Here is a 20884-nt window from a genome sequence, read left to right on the forward strand (position 1 = left end):
TGACCTTGAAGGGGTGCAGCACTTCTTCCCTTGCCTCCCACTGCACTGCCTACAAGGAGGTTCTTCCCTTTCCCCCAAAAGACAGGAGCTGGCTGTACATCCCTGTACCCCACATTTAGCAACTGGCCTTGATTTATCAGGCAAAGCACTGGAGGGTGCGGTCGTGGTTGCTTTAGGTCACCCGGGGCTGCTTAAGCAAACGTTTGTTCTACTGCTTTTCAGATCTTTTCTCAAGGAACCGAGAGACACATGGATCTGACGTGGGATGAGTTAAAAAAGGAGGTTACCTTGGCCGTGGAAAGTGAGGTGAGACGTCTTTTTCCCGTGAGGTTTTCTTCTTGCACTTTATTGTGGTGGTTGGTGAAGTTCAATGAGGCACAAAGTGATCTCGGGCCTTGCTTTGTCCTTTCTCTCCATAGAAGTTACCTGACTGTTTAAAGTACAAATCGCCATCCTTCCTGCCTGGCTTTTCCATTTCCTCCTCTTTAGGAGTCCTTTCTTCCCTAGTGTTCTGCTCTCTCTGTTTTGCTGCTCGCACAGCACGTGCTGCCTGATCTCAGCTCCCTGCACGTGGGGTGTTGGCCACCGCCACGCAGAGCTGTGATTTTGACCATCAGAAGATAATTTGCTTAGGAGACATAACTGAAAGATCTTCTGATTCAGAGCGGTGGTGGCTGCCCCATCCCTGAAGGGGTTCAAGGCCAGGTTGGATGGGGCTTGGAGCCCCTGATCCAGTGGGAGGTGTCCCCCATGGCTGGAAATTGGAACTGGATGAGCTTTGAGGTCCCTTCCAACCCAAACCGTTCCATGATTCTATGAGCTTTTCTCTTTGCCTGAAGAGCTATTTTGGTCCCCCCAGTTCCAGGGCAGTGTGACAGAATACGAGTGCTCGCCGGAGGAGTTTTGGCAGCTGCATTTGGAATTCTGGTCCAAGTTCTATGCCTGCTGCCTTCAGTACCAGGAAGCGCTCTCCCGGCCCCTGGCCCTGCTCCTGAACCCCTACACCAGCATGGTGTGCCTGCTCAAGAAGGTGAGGCTTGGACATGACGGCTTTCTGGAGCAGCTGTCTCTGGGGAGGAATTCTTCTGGCTGAGGGGTGGATCCGGGGAGCTCAAGGGCTTTCTCTTCCCCTTTCTAGGGCTCCCTGTCCTTCCTCATGCCCTGCTCTTTGGTGGACCATCTCTATCTCCTCTCTAACGAGCACCTCCTGACCGAGGATGATGCTGCAATCTTTGATGGTAAGTGAGGAGACGTGGAGCTCTTTGGTTGTTGGAGGCTGAAGAGCTGCATGTCCGGGAAGCCCTAGGCAGTGGGATGTGGGACTTCCCAGACTCTTGAAGTGCTCCTGATTCCGTAATTGTTTACATGGAGATAGAATCATAGAATCACCAGGTTGGAAAAGACCCACCAGATCATCGAGTCCAACCATCCCCATCAATCACTAACCCATGTCCCTCAGCACCTCGTCCACCCATCCCTTAAACCCCTCCAGGGAAGGGGACTCAACCCCCTCCCTGGGCACCCTCGGACACTGCCCAATCACCATTTCCAGGAAATATTTCTTCCAGATGTCCATCCTGAACCTCCCTGGTGGAGCTTGAGGCCATTCCCTCTCGTCCTGTCCCCTGTCCCTTGGGAGAAGAGCCCAGCTCCCTCCTCTCCACAACCTCCTCTCAGGGAGTTGGAGAGAGCAATGAGGGATGTGGGACTTCCCAGACTTTCAAAGTGCTCCTGACTCCGTAATCGCTTACATGGAGATAGTTTTTTTTACAAGGAGGGAAGATTAAGGTTGTGAACCTCCAGATGCCCTGGGTTCAGCTGTGAACTCAGCTTTCAGTGCAGTGTTTTTGTACATACATTTGTTTTTGAGCTGTGGGAAGAACTGTGCTGCTCCTTGTCTCTGGGAAGCCAAAGCCAGCCTGCACAGCAGTTCATGTTGTCACCACAGTGCCCTCTGTGCTTTGCTGGCCCTGGAAGGACAAGGAAAAGGCAACGGAAAATGTTACCTAAGCTCCACTTTCATGCTGGAGTCATTTTGATGTTTTTAGAAAGGAGAATCGTCATCCATTTGGTTGAGCTGTTTCTGCGTTGGAGGGAAAAAGCTGGAGGCCGGGGGTTGGGAGGCCCAGCGGTTCCTGCCCTCTCCCTTCCAAACTTCTCCACGAATGGGACTTAATTTAAAAGATGCATACAGAGAGGACTGAAACCCTCATCCTGAATTTTCCAATCGCTTTTAAGGATGAGAATCTCCATGCTGCTGCAATGCCAGCTTGGCAGAGCCGAGCTTTCAGCCATTTGCCCTGTTTTTTTTTCTTCTTATGTTGCACTAATTCCTTCCTTTCAGTGTGTGGCTGGAGAAAATTCCTTAGAGGGAATTTCCATGTTTTATTGTTGCATCAGTCTTTCACTTTCCAAATAATAAAGCTCAAATCTTCCTTTTGTCAACTCATAAATTTTAATTTGGCCTCACAGCTAACGGGGAAGGGTCGGTTTAACGTGTGGGACTGGGACCGCTCTGCTGCTAGTAGTAGTAGCAGAACTAACTGGTTTATAGATGGTCCTTCCCCGACCTTCGCTTTGAAATCACTTGTAAATATACAGTTAGATTCTTTCATTGCAGATTTGGAGATGTCTCGTGATGTTGTCTGTCTTGTCCAGTGCCTTCGTCTGATCGGAGAATCAATTTCCATGGAAATGGCTTTCATCATGGAAATGGCTTGCTCCCGCCTCCAGCCTCCAGAAAAGGCTGCAGAGCAGATCCTGGAGGATTTGATAGCTAATGACACGTAAGGAGATGCTTTTTGCAGGAGCAACCCTGCAGGGAGGCAGGGATGGCTGAGCAGGGATTGTTTGGAACCATCCTTGATTGGTGTCAGTGCACATTTGGGGTATGCAGGCTCCCCCTGGGCTGCAGGAGACTTGTTTCCAGGTCCCTGTGGACTGCAGGAAGACTTTTCCAGGTCCCTTTGGAGTTGGGGAACTTGAGTATTGGTGATATTAGCAAGATCTTCTAGGCAGAAGCCCCTTGCTGTTGCTTGGGGCCCTCTGGAAAAGACGTTTTGGGGATTCTCAGATGAGATAGAGAGAAGAGGAACCAGTTCCTGTTAGGTGATCATTCCAGTGCGGAAAGCAAGTGCCTGCAGGCGCTGGGTAGAGGCTGAAGCGTTGGTCAAGCCTCCTGAAATCATTCCCCCATGGAATGCCAGCTATCTGACTGTCATTTCCTGGTAGCCTGGGGGAGCGGAATAAATAGACTGCTCCCTGCAGGTGCTGTCATAAAACTCATGGCCAGGAGAGGATTCCCTTCAGGAATGTCCAGGCAATCAATTAGGGAGGAAAGGGAGCCCTCTTGAGTTTAAACCTCATGTGGCTGATTGTTATCATTAACTGTTTGACTTCGCAGAGAAAATATGATGGAGGATATCCACAGGAAACTGCAGGAGATCAGGAACCCCATCCATGCCATCGGAGTGCTCATCCGAGAGATGGACTACGAGATGGACGCTGACATGGAAAGAGGTGAAAGCTCTGCAGCCGGGTGGTTGGGCTGGGAAAGCTGCGGCTCAGCGAGTGTTCTCCTTGGTCTCGTTCCTTCCCTCATCTCCCTGTTTTTTTATCTTGCAGCCCATCACCTGAGCATGCGCCTGAACCTCACCCAGCTGTACGGCAGCGCTACCGCGGCCGGCGTGGTTTGCTGGGGCGTGTGTAAGATTGCCACCATCCGTTTCCTGATCTGCCGGGACCTGTTGATCCTCCAGCAGCTGCTGCTGCGGCTTGGAGATCCTGTGAGTTCAGCCCTTAAGCCACAGCTGCGCTCTTTGAACCTGCAGGTCTGGGGTTCTGCTGGTGCCAGACTGAGCTCTTTCTCTTCCAACAAAACCCTGGAGGCTGTTTGAATTGGCCCCAGGCTTGGGCAGGCCCTGTTGTCTCCTCCAGCATTTTTTGTCATCCTAAGCAAAGCAGCGTTGCGCTGCGCTCATGCCCTGGCTGCCTCTTTCCATGCAGGGAGCAGGAAGCAAAGCTCTCTTTGCAGGAGAAGGGCAGCATTTCCAGCCTGGGTGCATTCCTCATCCCTCCCGTGCCGCTGCACGGCCCAGCACGCTCACGATCGCAGCCTTGTTCTCTGGCAGCGCAGCACCTTTGCCTCACAGCAGTGGTGTTTACCCAGAGGCTGTGGTTTCAGCCTCGCCGAGGCTGCTCCAGCCGGCACAAACAGCCTCTGGGATGGCAGCTGTGTTTGTCCTTGTGGGCTGTGTCCGTCCTGTCGGGCCTGTGGCCACATGAGGGCTGGTGCTGGTGGTTTGGGTGGGTGCAGGCGTGCGGAACAAGTCCCTGCACTAGGAAATGCTGTTTAAACCAATGTTATTCACTTGGAAATGTCACTGCAGTAGTTTTAGTTGAAAAGAAATCCCTTTCTTCCTGGACAAGGTTGCCCTGGGAGCATTCAAAGCTGCAAGGTGCCCTTGTGGAACTGGGCTCTCCCAAGGCAGGTGACCTGCTGCTTGCTTAATGAGGAACTGCCACATTGCCACCTTGTGTCCTTCGCAAGCGTGAATTGCTTTCCCTCCTGTGTTGCCTGGTCGTGCTGCTCTTGGCTGGAGCACACAGGGATGTGACCTCATTGCTCTCTGCAACTCCCTGAGAGGAGGTTGTGGAGAGGAGGGAGCTGGGCTCTTCTCCCAAGGGACAGGGGACAGGACGAGAGGGAATGGCCTCAAGCTCCACCAGGGGAGGGTCAGGATGGACAGCAGGAAAAAATATTTCATGGAAAAGGGTGATTGGGCAGTGTCCGAGGGTGCCCAGGGAGGGGGTTGAGTCCCCTTCCCTGGAGGGGTTTAAGGGCCAGGTGGCCGAGGTGCTGAGGGACATGGGTTAGTGATTGAAGGGAATGGTTGGACTCGGTGATCCGGTGGGTCTTTTCCAACCTGATGATTCTGTGATGCCTGGGCAGCAGGGCCAGGCCCCGAGGTGGTCTCTACAGCAAAGCTGTGATTTCACTCTCCATGATATTGTTGCAGCAACACAAAGAAGAGCCCAATCGAGCCCCACCAATTGCCCTTGTCCTGCTGTTGCTCTCCAGGCTTGTCCTCTTCTCACGCTGACCTCTGTGGTTTGCTTGCAGGTGGTTCTGGGAGCCGGTCGCCTGTTCCAGTCCCAGCAGGACCTGCTGCATCGTACCTCGCCCCTGCTGCTGTCCTACTACCTGATCCGGTGGGCAAGCCAGTGCCTAGCGTCGGACGTCCCCGTCGACACGCTGTAAGTCTCCGCTGTGGCCTTTCTGTCTTTGATTCCTGCTAAATCCACCTGAAATGCCCTTCCTGGTATGCAGAGCTGGCGGTTGCTGTGGGAGCGGCACTCTGGGAGTCAGGTTGTGCTGGGGAGGAGGGTTTTTTTTTTCCTTCCATGTTTCAAGCTGGCTCTTCGCCATGTGCTAATTCCGCCATGTGAGGTCTCGCTGTTCTGCGGGCTGTTGCCTTTTTCAGCCGTAGGAGTCGTTTGAGTTGAACAATGAGCACGATTAAAGCAGGAGGCGTTTTGTTGTCTCTTCCCTTATGGCTTTTTCTTCTCTAGGGAATCCAATCTGCAGCATCTGTCTGTGCTGGAGTTAGCAGACACCACTGCTCTGACACCCCATAAACTCGGTAAGCTGTCCGCAGCTCATCAGCCCTTGGTTTCTGTGATTTATATCTCGGACCTCTTGGCCACCTGAGGGCAATGCTTCATGCAGGGAGCTAAAATAGTACGTGGTTTACTGACCCCGCTTTCCATGGAGATGTTGGTTATGCTGTCCACCAAAACCCAACAACCGTGTGTTATTAACCGCACCCTGAGGACACCCGATCTCTTCTGATCTCGGAAGCTGAGTGGTGTTAGGCCAGGTTAGTACTTAGATGAGAGACTGCCTGGGAATACCAGGTGCTGTAGGCTTGAAAATAATGGGTGGAGAATGGATTGAGAGCGGCCCTGAGGAGAAGGACTTGGGGTGCTGGGGGAGGAGAAGCTCTACATGAGCCCACAACGTGTGCTTCCAGCCCAGAAACCAATCGAGTCCTGGGCTGCATCCAGAGCCGTGGGAGCAGCAGGGAGGGAGGGGATCCTGCCCCTCTGCTCCGCTCGGGGAGACCCACCTGGAGCCCCGAGTCCAGTTCTGGATCCTCAGCACAGGGAGGACACAGAGCTGCTGGAGGGAGTGCAGAGGAGGCCACGGAGATGATCCGAGGGCTGGAGAACCTCCTGTACGAGGAGAGACTGAGAGAGTTGGGGTTGTTGAGGCTGGAGAAGAGAAGGCTGCGGGGAGACTTTAGAGCAGCTTCCAGGAGTGAAAGGGGCTCCAGGAAAGCTGGGGAGGGGCTCTGGATCAGGGAGGGCAGGGATGGGATGAGGAGAAGGGTTTGAAGCTGCAAGAGGGGAGATGGAGATGAGATCTGGGGGAGAAATGTTTTGCTGTGAGGGTGGGGAGGCCCTGGCCCAGGTTGCCCAGAGCAGGGGTGGCTGCCCCATCCCTGGAGGGGTTCAAGGCCAGGCTGGATGGGGCTTGGAGCCCCTGATCCAGTGGGAGGTGTCCCTGCCCGTGGCAGGGGTGGGACTGGATGGGCTTTGAGGTCCCTTCCAACCCAAACCATTCTGTGATTCTGTGAATTAATTCTGCTTGCTGACAGGCCTGGGGTGTCTCTGCTCTTTGTGAGCAGGCTGTGTTCTTCAGTCTAAGCTTTCCCTGAGCGAGTGTCTCTTCTTGGGAGGCAGTCGCCTCGACGTAAATATCAGCGCATGAAAGGGAAATTGCAAACATTGCAAACATCCTTTGCGTGTGCCAGTGTTGTGGGTTCGTTCTTGGCCCGTGCGTGAGGAAAGTCCTGTTTGGCTGCTCTGCCTCAGGAAAAGAATGTGAAACACAGGGAAGAGAGAAAGGAGGCGGCAGCTTGGGGACAGGCACGCAGGGAGCTCATGAGAGATGAGATTCAGGGGGTTGGGATGAGAAGGGAGGTGTTTCAACAGAGCCAGCGAGCTGAATCGGTCCCTGCCGAACACTCAAGCTGGAAAGCTGCAGATGGGCTGCGAACAGTGCAGCTGGAGAGAGAGCTCATCCCGTTTTGTTTCATGTTTTAATTGAGTTGTGGTTAATAAACATTGCTCTTTGATCTCCTGCTGCTCCCTCTGCCTTAACCAGATGAGATGGCAAGAGAAATCCAAACCAAACAGTTCGTGCACTGAGCTGTGACTCAACCTGTGCTGTTTGGGGTGATGAGCCTCGTGTGGCAGCACTGTGGAGAAAGCCCGAGCTGGCTCCTGCGGGCCCTCTTCTCACTATTTCTTCACCTTCTGTTTTTCAGTACCTGTTCCTCAAACAATCGTGGAGCTGTTCTTCCAGGAGGTGGCCAGGAAGCACATCGTCTCTCGGCTCTTCTTGCAGCCAAACACCTCCTCCTTGGCTGAAACGAGTCTGAACTGGCCCCATCTCATCACCACGATAGTGGCTGAATTTCTGCCTCTCCTGTATCCTCTCCTGCAAACCCGCTGCGAGACGCTCGCTCTCGCTGGGCTGTAACGAGGGGGAGTTTCCACGCAGCGTGGAAACACTGGAGTGAGATTGCGTAGAGGCTGCGTTATCGCATCCCTGTCCTTGGGCTGCCAGGTACTCAGGGGCTCCAAACTGACCAACTCTGCCACCAGACTTCATGCGGTTCCAAAAATCCACGTTTTTCGCACCCAAATTCTGCAGATGAGTCTCCTGAACAAGCGGCTGTTGATGGGATTTGTGGGTATTTTAGGATTTCATCCCGTTTAGGTGCATAATAAAGGATTTGAGTGTTTGACTTTAAGCCCCTGAGCTCTAGCAACTTGGCTTGGCAAGGTGCGATGCTGGAGATTTGGAAAGGATAACAAGATTTGGGCAGTTGCAGATTAGATGTGGTAACGGTTTTGTTCTAATATGGATAAATCTTATTACAGAATAATGATTTGTATAAGGAGCAGCTTAATCTTCTCTCCTTTTTCCCTACAAACTAAGTGCGAGAGGCACGCTGAGTTTCAGGCTAAGTTTTTCGAGCACTCCAGACTGGATTTGTCCTCTGTTCCTTAACCTCTGCTCAGATGGCCCAGCAATCCCGGCTTCCTTTTCCCAGAGTGCCTGATGGGGAGCTGTCAGTACACGCAGCTGCAGGTGAGTGCTTCACGCTGGCTCTCGCAGGTGAGCTCTGTCCACTGCCACCTTCCCTGTGCTCAGAAAGAGCTTCCCATCATCTTTTCAGCCACTGGAGTTTGATCCGCTTTCCCCTTGTTGCTGTTCTGAGCTCAGACAGGAGCTCATCCTCCCAAGAGGAGCTTGGGAGCTTCCAAAGGAGCTTCCACATCTCCCTTTTAGAGATGAAGGGCTGGAAGTTCTTCCTGTAGATGAAATGGTCAGAAAGGAACGATTCTCTTGGAGGATTATTAGAAATCTCTTGCAGGGTCAGTGCAGCGGACAAATCGGTGCAAATACCTTCCCTCTTCCTCGCTCGTCTCTCTCGTTCCCTGCAGTCTTCACCTCTGCCAACAGAAGGCCTTTCTGCTCAATGTCTCATACCTAGAAAACACCATGGGGTTTGCAGAGGAACCATTCCAGATGCTGCTTTTATGCAAGTTTTTTTTCCATCTCTTCCCAAAATCCAGGCCTTACCGCTCAGGATTATTCCATCCTCTTTCCGTGGAGGAGCTTGGTCTCCCAGCTCTCATCTGGGGTTGTCTAGCCTGGAGAAGAGGAGGCTGAGGGGAGACCTCATTGCTCTCTGCAGCTCCCTGAGAGGAGGTTGTGGAGAGGAGGGAGCTGGGCTCTTCTCCCAAGGGACAGGGGACAGGACGAGAGGGAATGGCCTTAAGCTCCACCAGGGGAGGGTCAGGCTGGACAGCAGGAAAAATTTTTTCCTGGAAAGGGTGATTGGGCAGTGTCCGAGGCTGCCCAGGGAGAGGATTGAGTCCCCTTCCCTGGAGGGGTTTAAGGGCCGGGTGGACGAGGTGCTGAGGGACGTGGGTTAGTGATTGATGGGGATGGTTGGACTCGATGATCCGGTGGGTCTCTTCCAACCTGGTGATTCTATGATTCTGTGATCTGTCCGTGTGATGCTGTGCACAAGGGACGCCTTTGTGGAGCTCGTTTCAATGTCACAGCGGGCTCATTAACCCAGTCTCCGTAGCCTTCCCTGCTGTAGCACAGCAAACACGGCCTGCAAGATGGGGTTCAGAAGCCTGTCTGCCACCCAGCAGCACGGTTTCAAGAGAGCTCATCCTTTTCTTAAGTGCCCTCACTGGTAAAAAACAGTGTGGGAAGCAGCTTTCCATCCCTGGCCGTGCTCCTGGCATCTGGGCGGCAGGGTGAGTGAGCTCCTTCTTTCAGCTGCTCCATGAACTGCTGTGTTTCAGACCACTCTTTCTCCACGCTCTCTTCCTGCAATCTTCAGGGCTTTAGCAGTCGGAGCTGCCCGTGCTCTAGTTCAGAACAGCGCCGTTTCTCATCTCTAGCTCCATGTGACACGTTTCATTCCCGGCAGAAGGCAATCCTTGGGGCTAAGCAGGCTGTTAATAGAGAGATGTTATTTCCTGCGCTGAGTAGAACCTTTTATTCTCACAGTCTTTTCCACCTGGGGGCTGAATTGCTTTTTGTGCCCATGTCGCTGCCGAGAAGAATGTCAGATCCGCAGAGCTTTTGAGCCAGGAAATGCCAAGACGGTTTGGGCAGCGTCGTTCTGCCTCCTGGCGTGTGTGCACGCTTTGAATTTCCTCGCATTGCTTTCACCTCACTTGCGTCCCGCCTCGAGGAGCGACTAGAGATTTTATCTCTGCAGGAGCAGGCTCTTCCTCCTCCCCGCTACCTTCTGTTACGCTTGCTGATCCCAGTCGGTCACGTAAACTTGGATTAAGTGCCTTGACCTCGAGGAGGTAATGCCAGATTTGCTTTGAGCGCCGTGACCCAAATAGAGGTGGAGATGCAAGAAGCACCCTGCGAGTAACAGGCGGGCAGAGAGAAGGTCTGGTGACCAAAGCGCTGGCTTGGGACCGGGGCCAAACCTCTCCTTGCTGCTTATTCTGAGCAACAAGCCTGGGGTGGGATTTATCTCTTGTAGCTGGCTAATCTGAGGGGTGAATATAGGCTCGGAGGATGCGTTGCCATGTGGCTGTTAGTGGAGGGGGGGAGGTGAGGGAGATGTGTTGGTGGCTTGCGCACACAGGAAGACGCAGGTTGACTGGTGAAGCCTTGATTTACCACCAGATCCTGGCTTCTTCTGCTTTCCTGCTGAGTTCCAGAGCCCTGCTTGTGGGACATCTTTACTTCTCCAAGCACAAAGAGCATACGCCACTCTTGCAGGCATGAGAAATGCCGCTTTTGAGTTTTCATCAGGCCTCCAAGCTGCTTCTGGATAGGCGATGACACTTGGCAGCCCTTCTGTTGTCCGAGGGCACAGGGCCAGGTTGTGTTGTATCGCCCCGGCCAGCTGCCGTGTTGTGGCTTTATTTGCAGTGTGTCCTTGGTGCCATTGTGCCTGTCTGTTGGCTGCTCCATGGTTTTCCTTAGCTGCTCTCCCTCTCCCACCCTGCTACGCAGATACTGCTTCCCTAATTTCCTGTTGGGGCACAACAACCCTGAGCAGCTCCAGCCTAGGAGAAGGCTGGCTGGAAACTGCCTGGAGGAGAGGGACCTGGGGGGTTGGTTGAACAGGAGCCAGCAGGGGCCCAGGGGGCCAAGAAGGCCAAGGGCATCTGGGCTTGGATCAGACCCGGCGTGGCCAGCAGGGCCAGGGAGGTTCTTCTCCCTCTGGCCTCGGCCCTGGGGAGAGCGCTCCTCGAATCCTGGGGTCAGTGCTGGGCCCCTCCCCACCAGAAGGATGTTGAGGCTCTGGAGCGAGTGCAGAGAAGAGAACGGAGCTGGGGAAGGGGCTGGAGAAGAAGAGGAGCGGCTGAGAGAGCTGGGGGGGTTCAGCCTGGAGAAGAGGAGGCTGAGGGGAGACCTTGTTCTCTGCAACTCCTTGAGAGGAGGTTGTGGAGAGGAGGGAGCTGGGCTCTTCTCCCAAGGGACAGGGGACAGGCCGAGAGGGAATGGCCTCAAGCTCCACCAGGGGAGGGTCAGGCTGGACATCAGGAAGAAATCTTTCCTGGAAAGGGTGATTGGGCAGTGTGCGAGGCTGCCCAGGGAGGGGGTTGAGTCCCCTTCCCTGGAGGGGTTTAAGGGCCGGGTGGCCGAGGTGCTGAGGGACACGGGTTAGTGATTGATGGGAATGGTTGGGCCACCAAAATGGTGCTTTGGTGTTGGAGACCTAACCTTTCCTCTGGTTCTGGGTGCAAGCAAGTGCTGACCTGAATGGCAACTCCTGTTCCTGCTCTCCCGCAGGAATACATCCGCCTGCTGCAGCCGTGGTGCCACGTGAACATGGGCTCCTGCTGCTTCATGATGGGCAGGTGCTACCTTGTCATGGGTGAAGGGCACAAGGTAAGGCCCTCATCTCGTGGCGCTGCCTCCCTCTGGGATCTGGGACCTTTTCCCTTGAGAGGGAGGAGGTGGGCAGGCAGCATCAGCCTTGTTTCTGCTGTGGGAGTTGGGGAACTTCCATCTCGAGCTCTGCCTCCTCAGGGCAAAGAAAGGGATTGGGAAGGGGGTAGACAGTGAGATCTGCTCCTGGGGAGGTTCCCGTTAGCTTGGAGCCAGCAGAACTCGTGCAGTGGGGCTGGAATGTTTAGACTCGATGATCCGATGGGTCTTTTCCAGCCTGGTGATTCTATGATTCTATGAATGGGCAGTGCTGTCCCGTCACTGGCACAGTTGGCTGGGTCAGTCTCCCAGGGGCAAACGCAAGCTGCTTTCTACTTTTTTTTCTCCTAGGCTCTGGACTGTTTCTGCCGTGCTGTGTCAGAGGTGGGAAGAGAAGAGTTCTTGGACCGGTTGATCCAGCCCGAGGAGGGTGAGATGGTCTCCACTCCACGCCTGCAGTACTACAACAAGGTGAGCTCCAGGCCGAAGAAATCAGCACCGAATCATTCCACAAAGAGAGAGAGAATTCCTACTCAGTTCTCAGCTTCCAGGGAAGTGATTTGAGGGTTGAAAAACATACTTTGGGAGGTGAAACCTCAGTGTGGTCTGTTTACTTTCTGAGGGGAGTGATGCCGAGGTGACTGCTGCGTGAAAGCTGGGTGCTTTCCACCTCTTGGTTTACTAAGAGCTGAGGGCTTTGTTATCCCAGAAAAAGGCAGGGTGAGATCCAGCAGCCAGGCATGTCCAGACTGGATATAAGGTGCCGCTTAAGGGAAACTTATTAAGCTTTGAGGCAAATTAAAATTAATGCGTTTGAGTTAAGATAGGATCTGTCTTGCCTAACACCATAACTCAGGCTATAGGCTTGGACCTAGGTTCATTGTCAGGGATTCCCTGATTTTAAAACTCGGAAAATGCAAGGATTGCCAGGTGCCCTTGGAGAAGGAACTTGTCTTTCTGACATAGCTGCATGCGTGCTTGGCATCAAAAACGTTTCTGTTCATCGCAGGGATTTGCTGTTACATGGGAAGAGAGGAATCCTCCAGAAGAGCCTGGCCCTGGTGTGCTGGGATTTGGTTCCGACCTCTGCCGCTCACCCAGATCTTTCCTTTTACAGTCTAATTGCCACTGCAGCCAACGCTTGAGTATTGTCTTCTCCAGGTGCTGCGCTTGCTGGAGATGGTGGGGTTACCGGAGCTGGTCATCCAGCTGGCCTCCCTGGCAATCATGGAATCGGCGGATGACTGGAGAAGCCAGGTCAGGTCACTTCTTTTGCATCAAGATGTTTCCTCAGGGAGTTTATGTGGGACTTTTCTTTAGCTGTACGACTCGAAACGTGGTCATTTGTGCTCTCTGGTGTTCACAGGCTACGTTGAGGACCTGCATCTTCAAACATCACTTGGATTTAGGCCACAACAGTGAAGCATACGTAGCCTTAACACAAAACCCAGATCCTAGCAGGTAGGATCTCTCCCTTCTCCCTTGCCCAGAGGTCTACGTATCAATTTTTTCCATCAAACTGAAAGGAGGGTGAGGCTTTAGGGTAGGATGTGGCTGCTGTGCTAAGAGGTTCTGCTTTAGCTTGTGTGAAGGTTCAAAACATCTTGGGTTTTTGTAAGAACAGCTGGGGATTGGACTGTCCCAGAGGAGGAAACGAGAGGAGGTGGAAGGTGGTTCAGGGAACAGCCAAAAGAATGGCTGCAGGATCACATGGGACGTGTTGAAGAGCTTTAGGAGTCCAAATAATTTAATTTAATAAAGAAAAGACTTGGAGGTGGAATTTTCAGCTTGAGTGCCACCTGGGAAGCGAAATGGGAGAGAAAGCTTCCCCCTAGCAGAGGAGGATGTGATGAGCAGGAAAGGCTGCAATAGACGTTCAGAGAAGCAGCGGGAATGCATTTTAATTAAAACTAAAGGAAATCTTAACCAAATTGAGCTGAAGGAGGGAGCCTGCCCTCTGCGAGACCTTTGTGGAGGATCTCTGCTGTCCAGGATCTCAGTTTCCAGCACACGAGAAGCCTGAAGGGACCTCTACGCTGGAAAAAAAAGCTACGGAGCTTGTCCCTAAGTGGTTTAAACCGTGCACCCTGGAGATGGTTTGTTCCTGCTTGTCCTGAAGGGCTGTGCTTTTCTCTCTGCAGGCAGCTGGACTGTCTGCGCCAGCTAGTGGTGGTGCTCTGTGAGCGCTCCCAGCTCCAGGACCTGGTGGAGTTCCCCTACATCAACCTCCACGACGAGGTAATCGGCCTGCGCTGGGAGTAAGTAGGCCACAACCGCTCTCCGTAAAGAGATTTCCCACCCCTTAGAGCTTCTCTGTGCTGCAGGTCGTGGGGATCATCGAATCTCACGCTCGAGCGGTGGACTTGATGACCCACAATTACTACGAGCTGCTCTACGCCTTCCACATCTACCGCCACAACTACCGCAAGGGTACGGCTCCGGGTGGGAACGTTGGAGCCTAACAACCCTCCTCGCTGGGACACCACGAGCCCTTCCCCTGCCGTGTGGCCTTTCCTGGGTCTCAGCTGATGATTCCTCTTCTCTCCACAGCTGGAACGGTGATGTTTGAATACGGCATGCGCTTGGGCAGGGAGGTGCGGACGCTCCGAGGGCTCCAGAAACAGGGGAACTGTTTCCTCGCTGCTATTAACTGCTTACGGTTGATCCGCCCGGAGTATGCGTGGATCGTGCAGCCAGCTCCGGGAGCCGTGGTAGGGAACGCTGAGCTCCTGCGGAGCCTCTGGGGAACACTTAGAGCTGTATGGTTGGAAGGAGCTTCCAAAATCCTTCCCAGCTTGATGAACAGAGGTCTGAGCCTCCTTAATCTGCCCCTGTCATCTTGGCCTGTCTTGCCCTGCTCAGTGGAAATATTGGTTTGTTATCCTCATGTGTTTGCCCCCTTTTAGCTGGGGGTTGGTGTAAATACACCTTCGCGTATGAGGCCAGGCTGAGAGTTGGGGTTGTTGAGGCTGGAGAAGAGAAGGCTGCGGGGAGACCTTAGAGCAGCTTCCAGGGCTGAAAGGGGCTCCAGGAAAGCTGAGGAGGGGCTCTGGGTCAGGGAGGGCAGGGATGGGATGAGGGGAAGGGTTTGGAGCTGAAAGAGAGCTGAGATGAGCTCTTAGGAAGAATATTTTGCTGTGAGGGTGGGGAGGCCCTGGCCCAGGTTGCCCAGAGCAGGGGTGGCTGCCCCATCCCTGGAGGGGTTCAAGGCCAGGCTGGATGGGGCTTGGAGCCCCTGATCCAACGGGAGGTGTCCCTGCTCCTGGCAGGGGTGGGACTGGATGGGCTTTGAGCTCCCTTCCAACCCAAACCATTCAATAATTCTATAATTACACAGGGACGTGTCACCTTCTTGTCAGAGACAACTACTGTTTTTTTGAGAGTTTGAACAGCTGCCAAAGAGAGAATTACTGCAGCTCGGCTCGTCTTCCAGATCTGTTTGCAGGGAGGTGGTGACCGCAGCCTGATGTTTCTGATAGCTAGAGATAAATGCAACCCGAGCAGCCAGCCGAGCGATTGTGTGGCTTTCTGATTCAAATCAAGGCTTGACCCGGAGAGCCAGTAGCGAGGCTGTGTCACACAGAATCACTAGGTTGGAAAAGACCCACTGGATCATCGACTCCAACCATTCCTATCAGTGTCCTATCGAAGCACTTTGTCCTTTGGAAACCCGGTGGCCATAAACCCTCTTTCTGCTTTTTCCTGCAAGTACGAACGCCCTGGAGCGTCCCCGAAGAGGAGCCACGATGGGGAGTGCACGGCTGTTCCCGGTAAATACGCAGTCCCGGTGCTTCCTCTGGCTCTTGTCAGGGAGCCACCTTGGCCTTGGAGCTGGGAGCTTAGGCAGCTCTCGCCTCTGTCAGATCCATAACTTGAGGGATTTTAAGATCCTTAACTCTCCCATCATTAGCGTGTGCCAGTTGCAATGTGACAGCTACTCCCCAAGGAGCTTCTGCGCGTTCTACTCCACAGGTTGTGTCGTCAGCACTTTTGCTTCCAGTGGAAATAACTCGTAATTTAAACAAAAAAGCCTGTGCTGAGGCTGTTTCCAGTTGTTCGAGGCTTTTGTTGTTTGTGCTCTTGGAACCCCTGCTGGTGCGGCCTCCCCTCTGCTGGTGTCTGCTGAGACACAGAACAGCGGAGTCGCATTAGACTCACAACCCTCAGCGTTACAATACAAACCTTGAGGCTCTGGTGTTTCTAAACCAGTTATTTCTGAACGAGCTCTTCTGGAGCACAAACGCTGGGGGACACCTCTAACAGAAGAGGGGTGGGAGGTTTGTATCAAGGAAACAGGCTCAGATCGAGGTGGGAAGGAAGGGGCAGCAAAACCTGAGCCTCTTTCAGTGCCTCTTGTGGCGCCGCTTCTTTCGGGATGGCTGAGAGACCTTCGAAGAGCTCTTTTTAAAACGCTGGGAGCCCTTCATCTCCATCTGTTACAGCAACTCGCCAAATCGAGATCCTGGAGCTGGAGGATTTGGAGAGGGAGTGCGTGTTGGCTCGGATCCGGCTGACTCTGGTGCAGCACGACCTGTCGACAGCAGCTGTAGCAGGTGAGCGGGGTGTGACGCAGCCACCTCGGGCTTCCCAGCCCAAACCGTTTTATGATTCTCTTAATTCTTCTGAGGTTTGTGTTTGTTACAGCACATTCAGTTGTAGCTCAGGGGAGGGACCTGCGGTTCTGTTCTGACCCAGAGACAAAACCAAAAGCTGGTAGGGATGGGTCAGTTTGCCTCCCTAGGATGAATCTTCAGCCTTCCAGTTCTCTGAAAGGGACTCAAGGAAAGCTGGAGAGGGGCTCTTGATCAGTGAGTGCAGGGATAGGACAAAGGGAAGGGTTTTGAGCTGAAAGAGGGGAGATGGAGATGACATCTCAGGGAGAAATGTTCCCCTGTGAGGGTGGGGAGGCCCTGGCCCAGGTTGCCCAGAGCAGTGGTGGCTGCCCCATCCCTGGAGGGGTTCAAGGCCAGGTTGGATGGGGCTTGGAGCAAGCTCTGGGCTATACTTTGCTGCCTGTGTCCCTCTCTGGCTTGTACATGATCAAGTCCATGGCTCCAGGGATGGCTCCTGGACTCGGGAGATGTTCCCAAGGCCAAAAAAACCCCAGGCCACATGATGAGAAGTGCTGCAGGCGTGGTTTACATTGAGCCATTTGCACAGCGCTGCTCAGTTGCACAGGGTTAGGCCCTAGCGCAGAGGTGTTTATCGGGTCCTCCTTCCCTGCAGGCAACTCCACGCCCAAGGAAACAGTTGCTCTCCTGATCCGAGCTGGCCTCTTCGACACCGCCGTCACTCTGTGCCAAACGTTCAAGCTGCCCTTGACGCCCATCTTTGAGGGACTCGCTTTCAAGTACGTAGTGAGCTTCTTCTCCAGCTTCTTCTCCAGGAGCTTGCAGCTCCCTGGGGTCAGAAGCCAGTGCTGTCCTGACCTCTCTGCTCCTCGTGGCTTATAATGCTGTGTGCGGCCTCTGCAACTCCTGGTTTTGAGGTGGAACTTCTCACCTGGAAAAGAAAAATAAAGGAGCTTTGCTGAGCTGGTAGTGGAAGGGAGAGATTTCTACCTGGTTACAGGGAAGGGAGCTGGCATCCTGTGGTCCCAGCTGATCCCACTCCAGGCACAACCATCGTCTGGAGACCTTCCTGGCTCCTGCTGGTGCCCAGTGAGCTGCTTATGGAAGATTTGTTCAAGCTGTTGAGTGGCTCCCAAAGAGCAGTTGGCAGAGCGTTTGCTCTTCTGTCTGATCTCTGCGTGAGCCGCTTGCTCTCGCGCCTCATCTCTCACCCCAGGACTCCTCCTCTCCTTTGCCCTCTGTTGTTACAGAGGAGTGTTGTGCTGGCAGAGCTATCCAGGAGCTCTGCTGCCCCCAAGATTCAATTCGGAGTCATTATTAATCCCTCTCTGCCACTTCGAGCAGCTTAGAAATCGCTCTAAGCGCTTTCTTTTCCCTCCAAGCCAGCTAATTCGTAGCTCTTGCTCGGGAATTGTCCTGCAAGACGCAGCTTTGATGCCGGCAGCTGTGGGAAGGCAGGGGGAAAGGGCTCTAAGGTGCCCACCACCTTCTGCTGGCTTTTCCAGGTGCATCAAGCTGCAGCTGGGAGGAGAAGCGGCGCAGGCGGAGGCCTGGAACTGGCTGGCAGCGAACCAGCTCTCCTCCCTCGTCACCACCAAGGAGTCCAGGTAGGTCCTAGTCTACGTGGGAGGAGAGCGGAGCTGCTCTTTGGAAGAGGGGGAGTCGTTTACTCCCGAGTTACAGTGATAGGATGAGAGGAAACGGCCTCAAGTTGCACCAGGGGACGCTAAGATTGGTAGAGAAATGTTTCTAGTGTCCAAAAGAGCAGTGAAGCGCTGGAAAAGGCTGCCCAGGGCAGTGGTGGAGTCTCCATCCCTGGAGGGATTCAAAGAATATGTAGATGTGCTGCTTCAGGACGTGGTTTAACAGACACTGGGGTTCGGCTGGATGAGCTTAGAAGTTTTTTCCAATCTTAGCGGTTCCATGAGACATTTCTGTAGGGATCCAGCAGGGTCCCGGGTTCATAAAACCCCCTTAAAGCACACGTGGGAGTGGGCCAACACGAGAGCCAGGCTTCCATGCCGCCACCAGGCTCTCTGTGGGTCCTGCTTTGCCCCCGAGCGCCCGCGTTGAGCCCGGGCAGTGGGATGGGATCCCTGGAGATCACCGCGGCCTCGCAGACAGTGGCAGGCGCTGCTGGCACGGCTTCCGAGGGGAAATCTTGCCTTGCAGCGCCACAGATGAAGCCTGGCGGCTGCTGTCGACCTATTTGGAGCGTTACCCGTGCCAGAACAGCCTCTACCACCGCTGCGTCATCAACAAGCTCTTGGCGCACGGGATTCCTCTGCCCAACTGGCTCATTAACAGCTACAAGGTGAGGACGGGGAGAGGGGCACCGTGCAGCCTCCTGGGCCAAAATCCCAGCTGTCCCAGAGCTGAGGGATCATCTCCGCTCCCACAGGAACCTCCTCCTCGCAAGCTTGGCCCCCTCCTTCCCATTCCCAGCTCTGGGAAGCCGTGCCGGATGCTTTGTTGCCTGTTAGTGAGGCTCGGAACAGGTTCTTGGCTCCTGAGTGCATTCCCTGGCTGACACCAGCCTTCTTTGCTTACAGAAAGTGGATGCTGCTGAGCTGCTGCGCCTCTACCTGAACTACGATCTCCTGGAGGAGGCCGTGGAGCTGGTCCTGGAATACGTGGACGCGGTGCTGGGCAAAGGACACCAGTATTTTGGAATCGAGGTGAGCTCACCTGCAGCGTGGGATGGGGAGGGGTCTGGGCCCTGGGGCAGGTCCTGCTGTGGGTAAATCCAGAGGAGACCACGGAGGTGATCCGAGGGCTGGAGAACCTGTATGAGGAGAGACTGAGAGAGTTGGGGTTCAGCCTGGAGAAGAGAAGGTTGTGGGGAGACCTTAGAGCAGCTTCCAGGGCTGAAAGGGGCTCCAGGAAAGCTGGGGAGGGACTCTGGATCAGGGAGGGCAGGGATGGGATGAGGGGAAGGGTTTTGAGCTGAAAGAAGGGAGAGTGAGATGAGATCTTGGGGAGAAATGTTTTGCTGTGAGGTTGGGGAGGCCCTGGAATAGGTTGCCCAGAGCAGGGGTGGCTGCCCCATCCCTGGAGGTATCCCAAGACCAGATTGGATGGAACTTTGAGCCCCTGCTCCAGTGGGAGGTGTCCCTGTCCCTGGAACTGGGTGGGACTGGGTGGCTTTGAGGTCCCTTCCAACCCAAATTCTATGATTCTATGAACATCACCCTTGAGGCAAAGAGCTCTTGACCTCAGGAGGTGGTTGTGGGGAGCACGGGGTGACACAAGGGTCCTTCTCCGTTCCAGTTCCCGCTCTCTGCCACGGCTCCCATGGTGTGGCTGCCCTACACGGCCATCGACCAGCTGCTGCAGGCGCTGCGGGAGAGCTCTGCCAACGCTCAAAATGTCACGGTAGGGCCGCCCTCCTGGCCTTGGGGACAGGGAGGGAGCGTGGGCTGCGGGGTGGGAGCTCTGCTGATGTCTCTGCCTCTCGCCCAGCTCTACCAGAAGCTGCACGAGAAGATGGAGGACTACCAGGAGAAGGTCAGCGTGGCCACGCGGGATCGCCTGTACCGCCGCAACTAGCAGCGTTCCTATCGCCCTCTCCCTGCTCCAGGACAGGCCCGGCTCGAGGTGACGTCCCCGGGAGCTGCTGCCATCACCCTCCTCATGCTGTCTTGGCCCGTGGTGCTGGTTTTACTTGTATTTTCTCTAAGGGTCCAGTTTGGGGATTGTGGAGCGTGCCCTCCCTGTGTCACCACGCTGTCCCTGCCCCCTCATGGGGCCGAGTGGTGATTCCAGGGGGCCACCAGCACCGGGGCCCTCCCCTTGCGCTCCTCCTCTACCAAACCCGGCAGCTTTCGGCATCTCTTTTATTTATTGTCGTGTTTTTTGGAGGAAGTTTAATAAAATCGAGGCGTTATTACAGGCCGGCGTCGGGCTGGGCGCTGCCCCTGGGAAGGAAGGGGGGAAGGGAGCAGATCCTGCCCCCCTGGTCTGAGCTGTGGGGCAGGGTGGGGGTCCTGTGGGGCAAGGTGGGGGGTGCTACGGGGTCATTTGGAGCTCCCAGCCCTTAGGAGCAGCGTTATCCTATAGGATAGGATGGAGATACAGCCCTAAGGGGCACCACAGCACTATGGGGCAGGGCCGAGCTATGGGGCTAGAGGGCAGGGTGGGGGTTATGGGGCTCAACAGAGCTAGAGGGGGCTGTGGGGCAGCCCTTTGCTATGGGGCAGGGCAGGAGGAGGGGGCAGCCCTCTGCTCTGAGAGTAGAGGGGGCTGTGGGGCAGGATGAGGGTAGGGGTCAGCCCTTTGCTATGGGGCTAGAGGGGGCTATGGGGCAGGACGGGGTTATGGGGCAGGATGGGGCTAGAGGGAGTTATGGGGCAGGATGGGAGTTATGGGGCTAGAGGGAGTTATGGGGCAGGATGGGACTTATGGGGCTAGAGGGAGTTATGGGGCTAGAGGAGGCTATGGGACAGGATGGGAGTTATGGGGCTAGAGGGAGTTATGGGGCAGGATGGGACTTATGGGGCTAGAGGGTGCTAGAGGGCAGGATGGGGTTATGGGGCAGGACAGGCCTAGAGGAGGCTATGGGGTAGGATGGGGTTATGGGGCAGCATTCTGCTATAGGTCTAGAGCGGGGGCTATAGGGCAGGATGGGGTTATGGGGCTTAGGGGGCAGCTCTCTACTATGGGGCTAGAGGTGGCTATGGGGCAGGAGGGGGCTATGGGGCTTAGGGGGCAGCTCTCTACTATGGGGCTAGAGGTGGCTATGGGGCAGGAGGGGGTTATGGGGCAGGACAGGGCTAGAGGGGGCTATGGGGCAGCCCTTTGCTATGGGGCCAGAGGG

At 54.6% G+C, this 20884-nt stretch overlaps 1 protein-coding gene across 1 annotated transcript in view; it reads left to right on the forward strand.

The window, feature by feature from the left end:
• NUP160 (nucleoporin 160) overlaps positions 1–19966 on the forward strand; it is a 28962-nt gene extending 8996 nt beyond the window's left edge. The window contains exons 11-35 of the mRNA XM_069857211.1: positions 223–306; positions 860–1030; positions 1139–1238; positions 2621–2786; positions 3404–3519; positions 3625–3785; positions 5123–5256; positions 5572–5642; positions 7332–7494; positions 8092–8161; positions 11360–11458; positions 11849–11968; positions 12659–12754; positions 12864–12958; positions 13639–13735; positions 13822–13927; positions 14048–14208; positions 15207–15267; positions 15940–16050; positions 16724–16847; positions 17574–17675; positions 18241–18382; positions 18621–18746; positions 19339–19443; positions 19531–19966. Coding sequence (XP_069713312.1) covers positions 223–306; positions 860–1030; positions 1139–1238; positions 2621–2786; positions 3404–3519; positions 3625–3785; positions 5123–5256; positions 5572–5642; positions 7332–7494; positions 8092–8161; positions 11360–11458; positions 11849–11968; positions 12659–12754; positions 12864–12958; positions 13639–13735; positions 13822–13927; positions 14048–14208; positions 15207–15267; positions 15940–16050; positions 16724–16847; positions 17574–17675; positions 18241–18382; positions 18621–18746; positions 19339–19443; positions 19531–19617 — 2868 coding nt within the window. The 3' untranslated portion in view covers positions 19618–19966. The remainder of the gene's footprint in view (positions 1–222; positions 307–859; positions 1031–1138; positions 1239–2620; positions 2787–3403; positions 3520–3624; positions 3786–5122; positions 5257–5571; positions 5643–7331; positions 7495–8091; positions 8162–11359; positions 11459–11848; positions 11969–12658; positions 12755–12863; positions 12959–13638; positions 13736–13821; positions 13928–14047; positions 14209–15206; positions 15268–15939; positions 16051–16723; positions 16848–17573; positions 17676–18240; positions 18383–18620; positions 18747–19338; positions 19444–19530) is intronic.
• The last annotated feature ends 918 nt before the right edge of the window (positions 19967–20884 follow it).

The sequence above is a fragment of the Phaenicophaeus curvirostris genome, chromosome 5 (assembly GCF_032191515.1).
Source record: "Phaenicophaeus curvirostris isolate KB17595 chromosome 5, BPBGC_Pcur_1.0, whole genome shotgun sequence".
In the NCBI taxonomy this organism is placed as follows: Eukaryota; Metazoa; Chordata; class Aves; order Cuculiformes; family Cuculidae; genus Phaenicophaeus; species Phaenicophaeus curvirostris.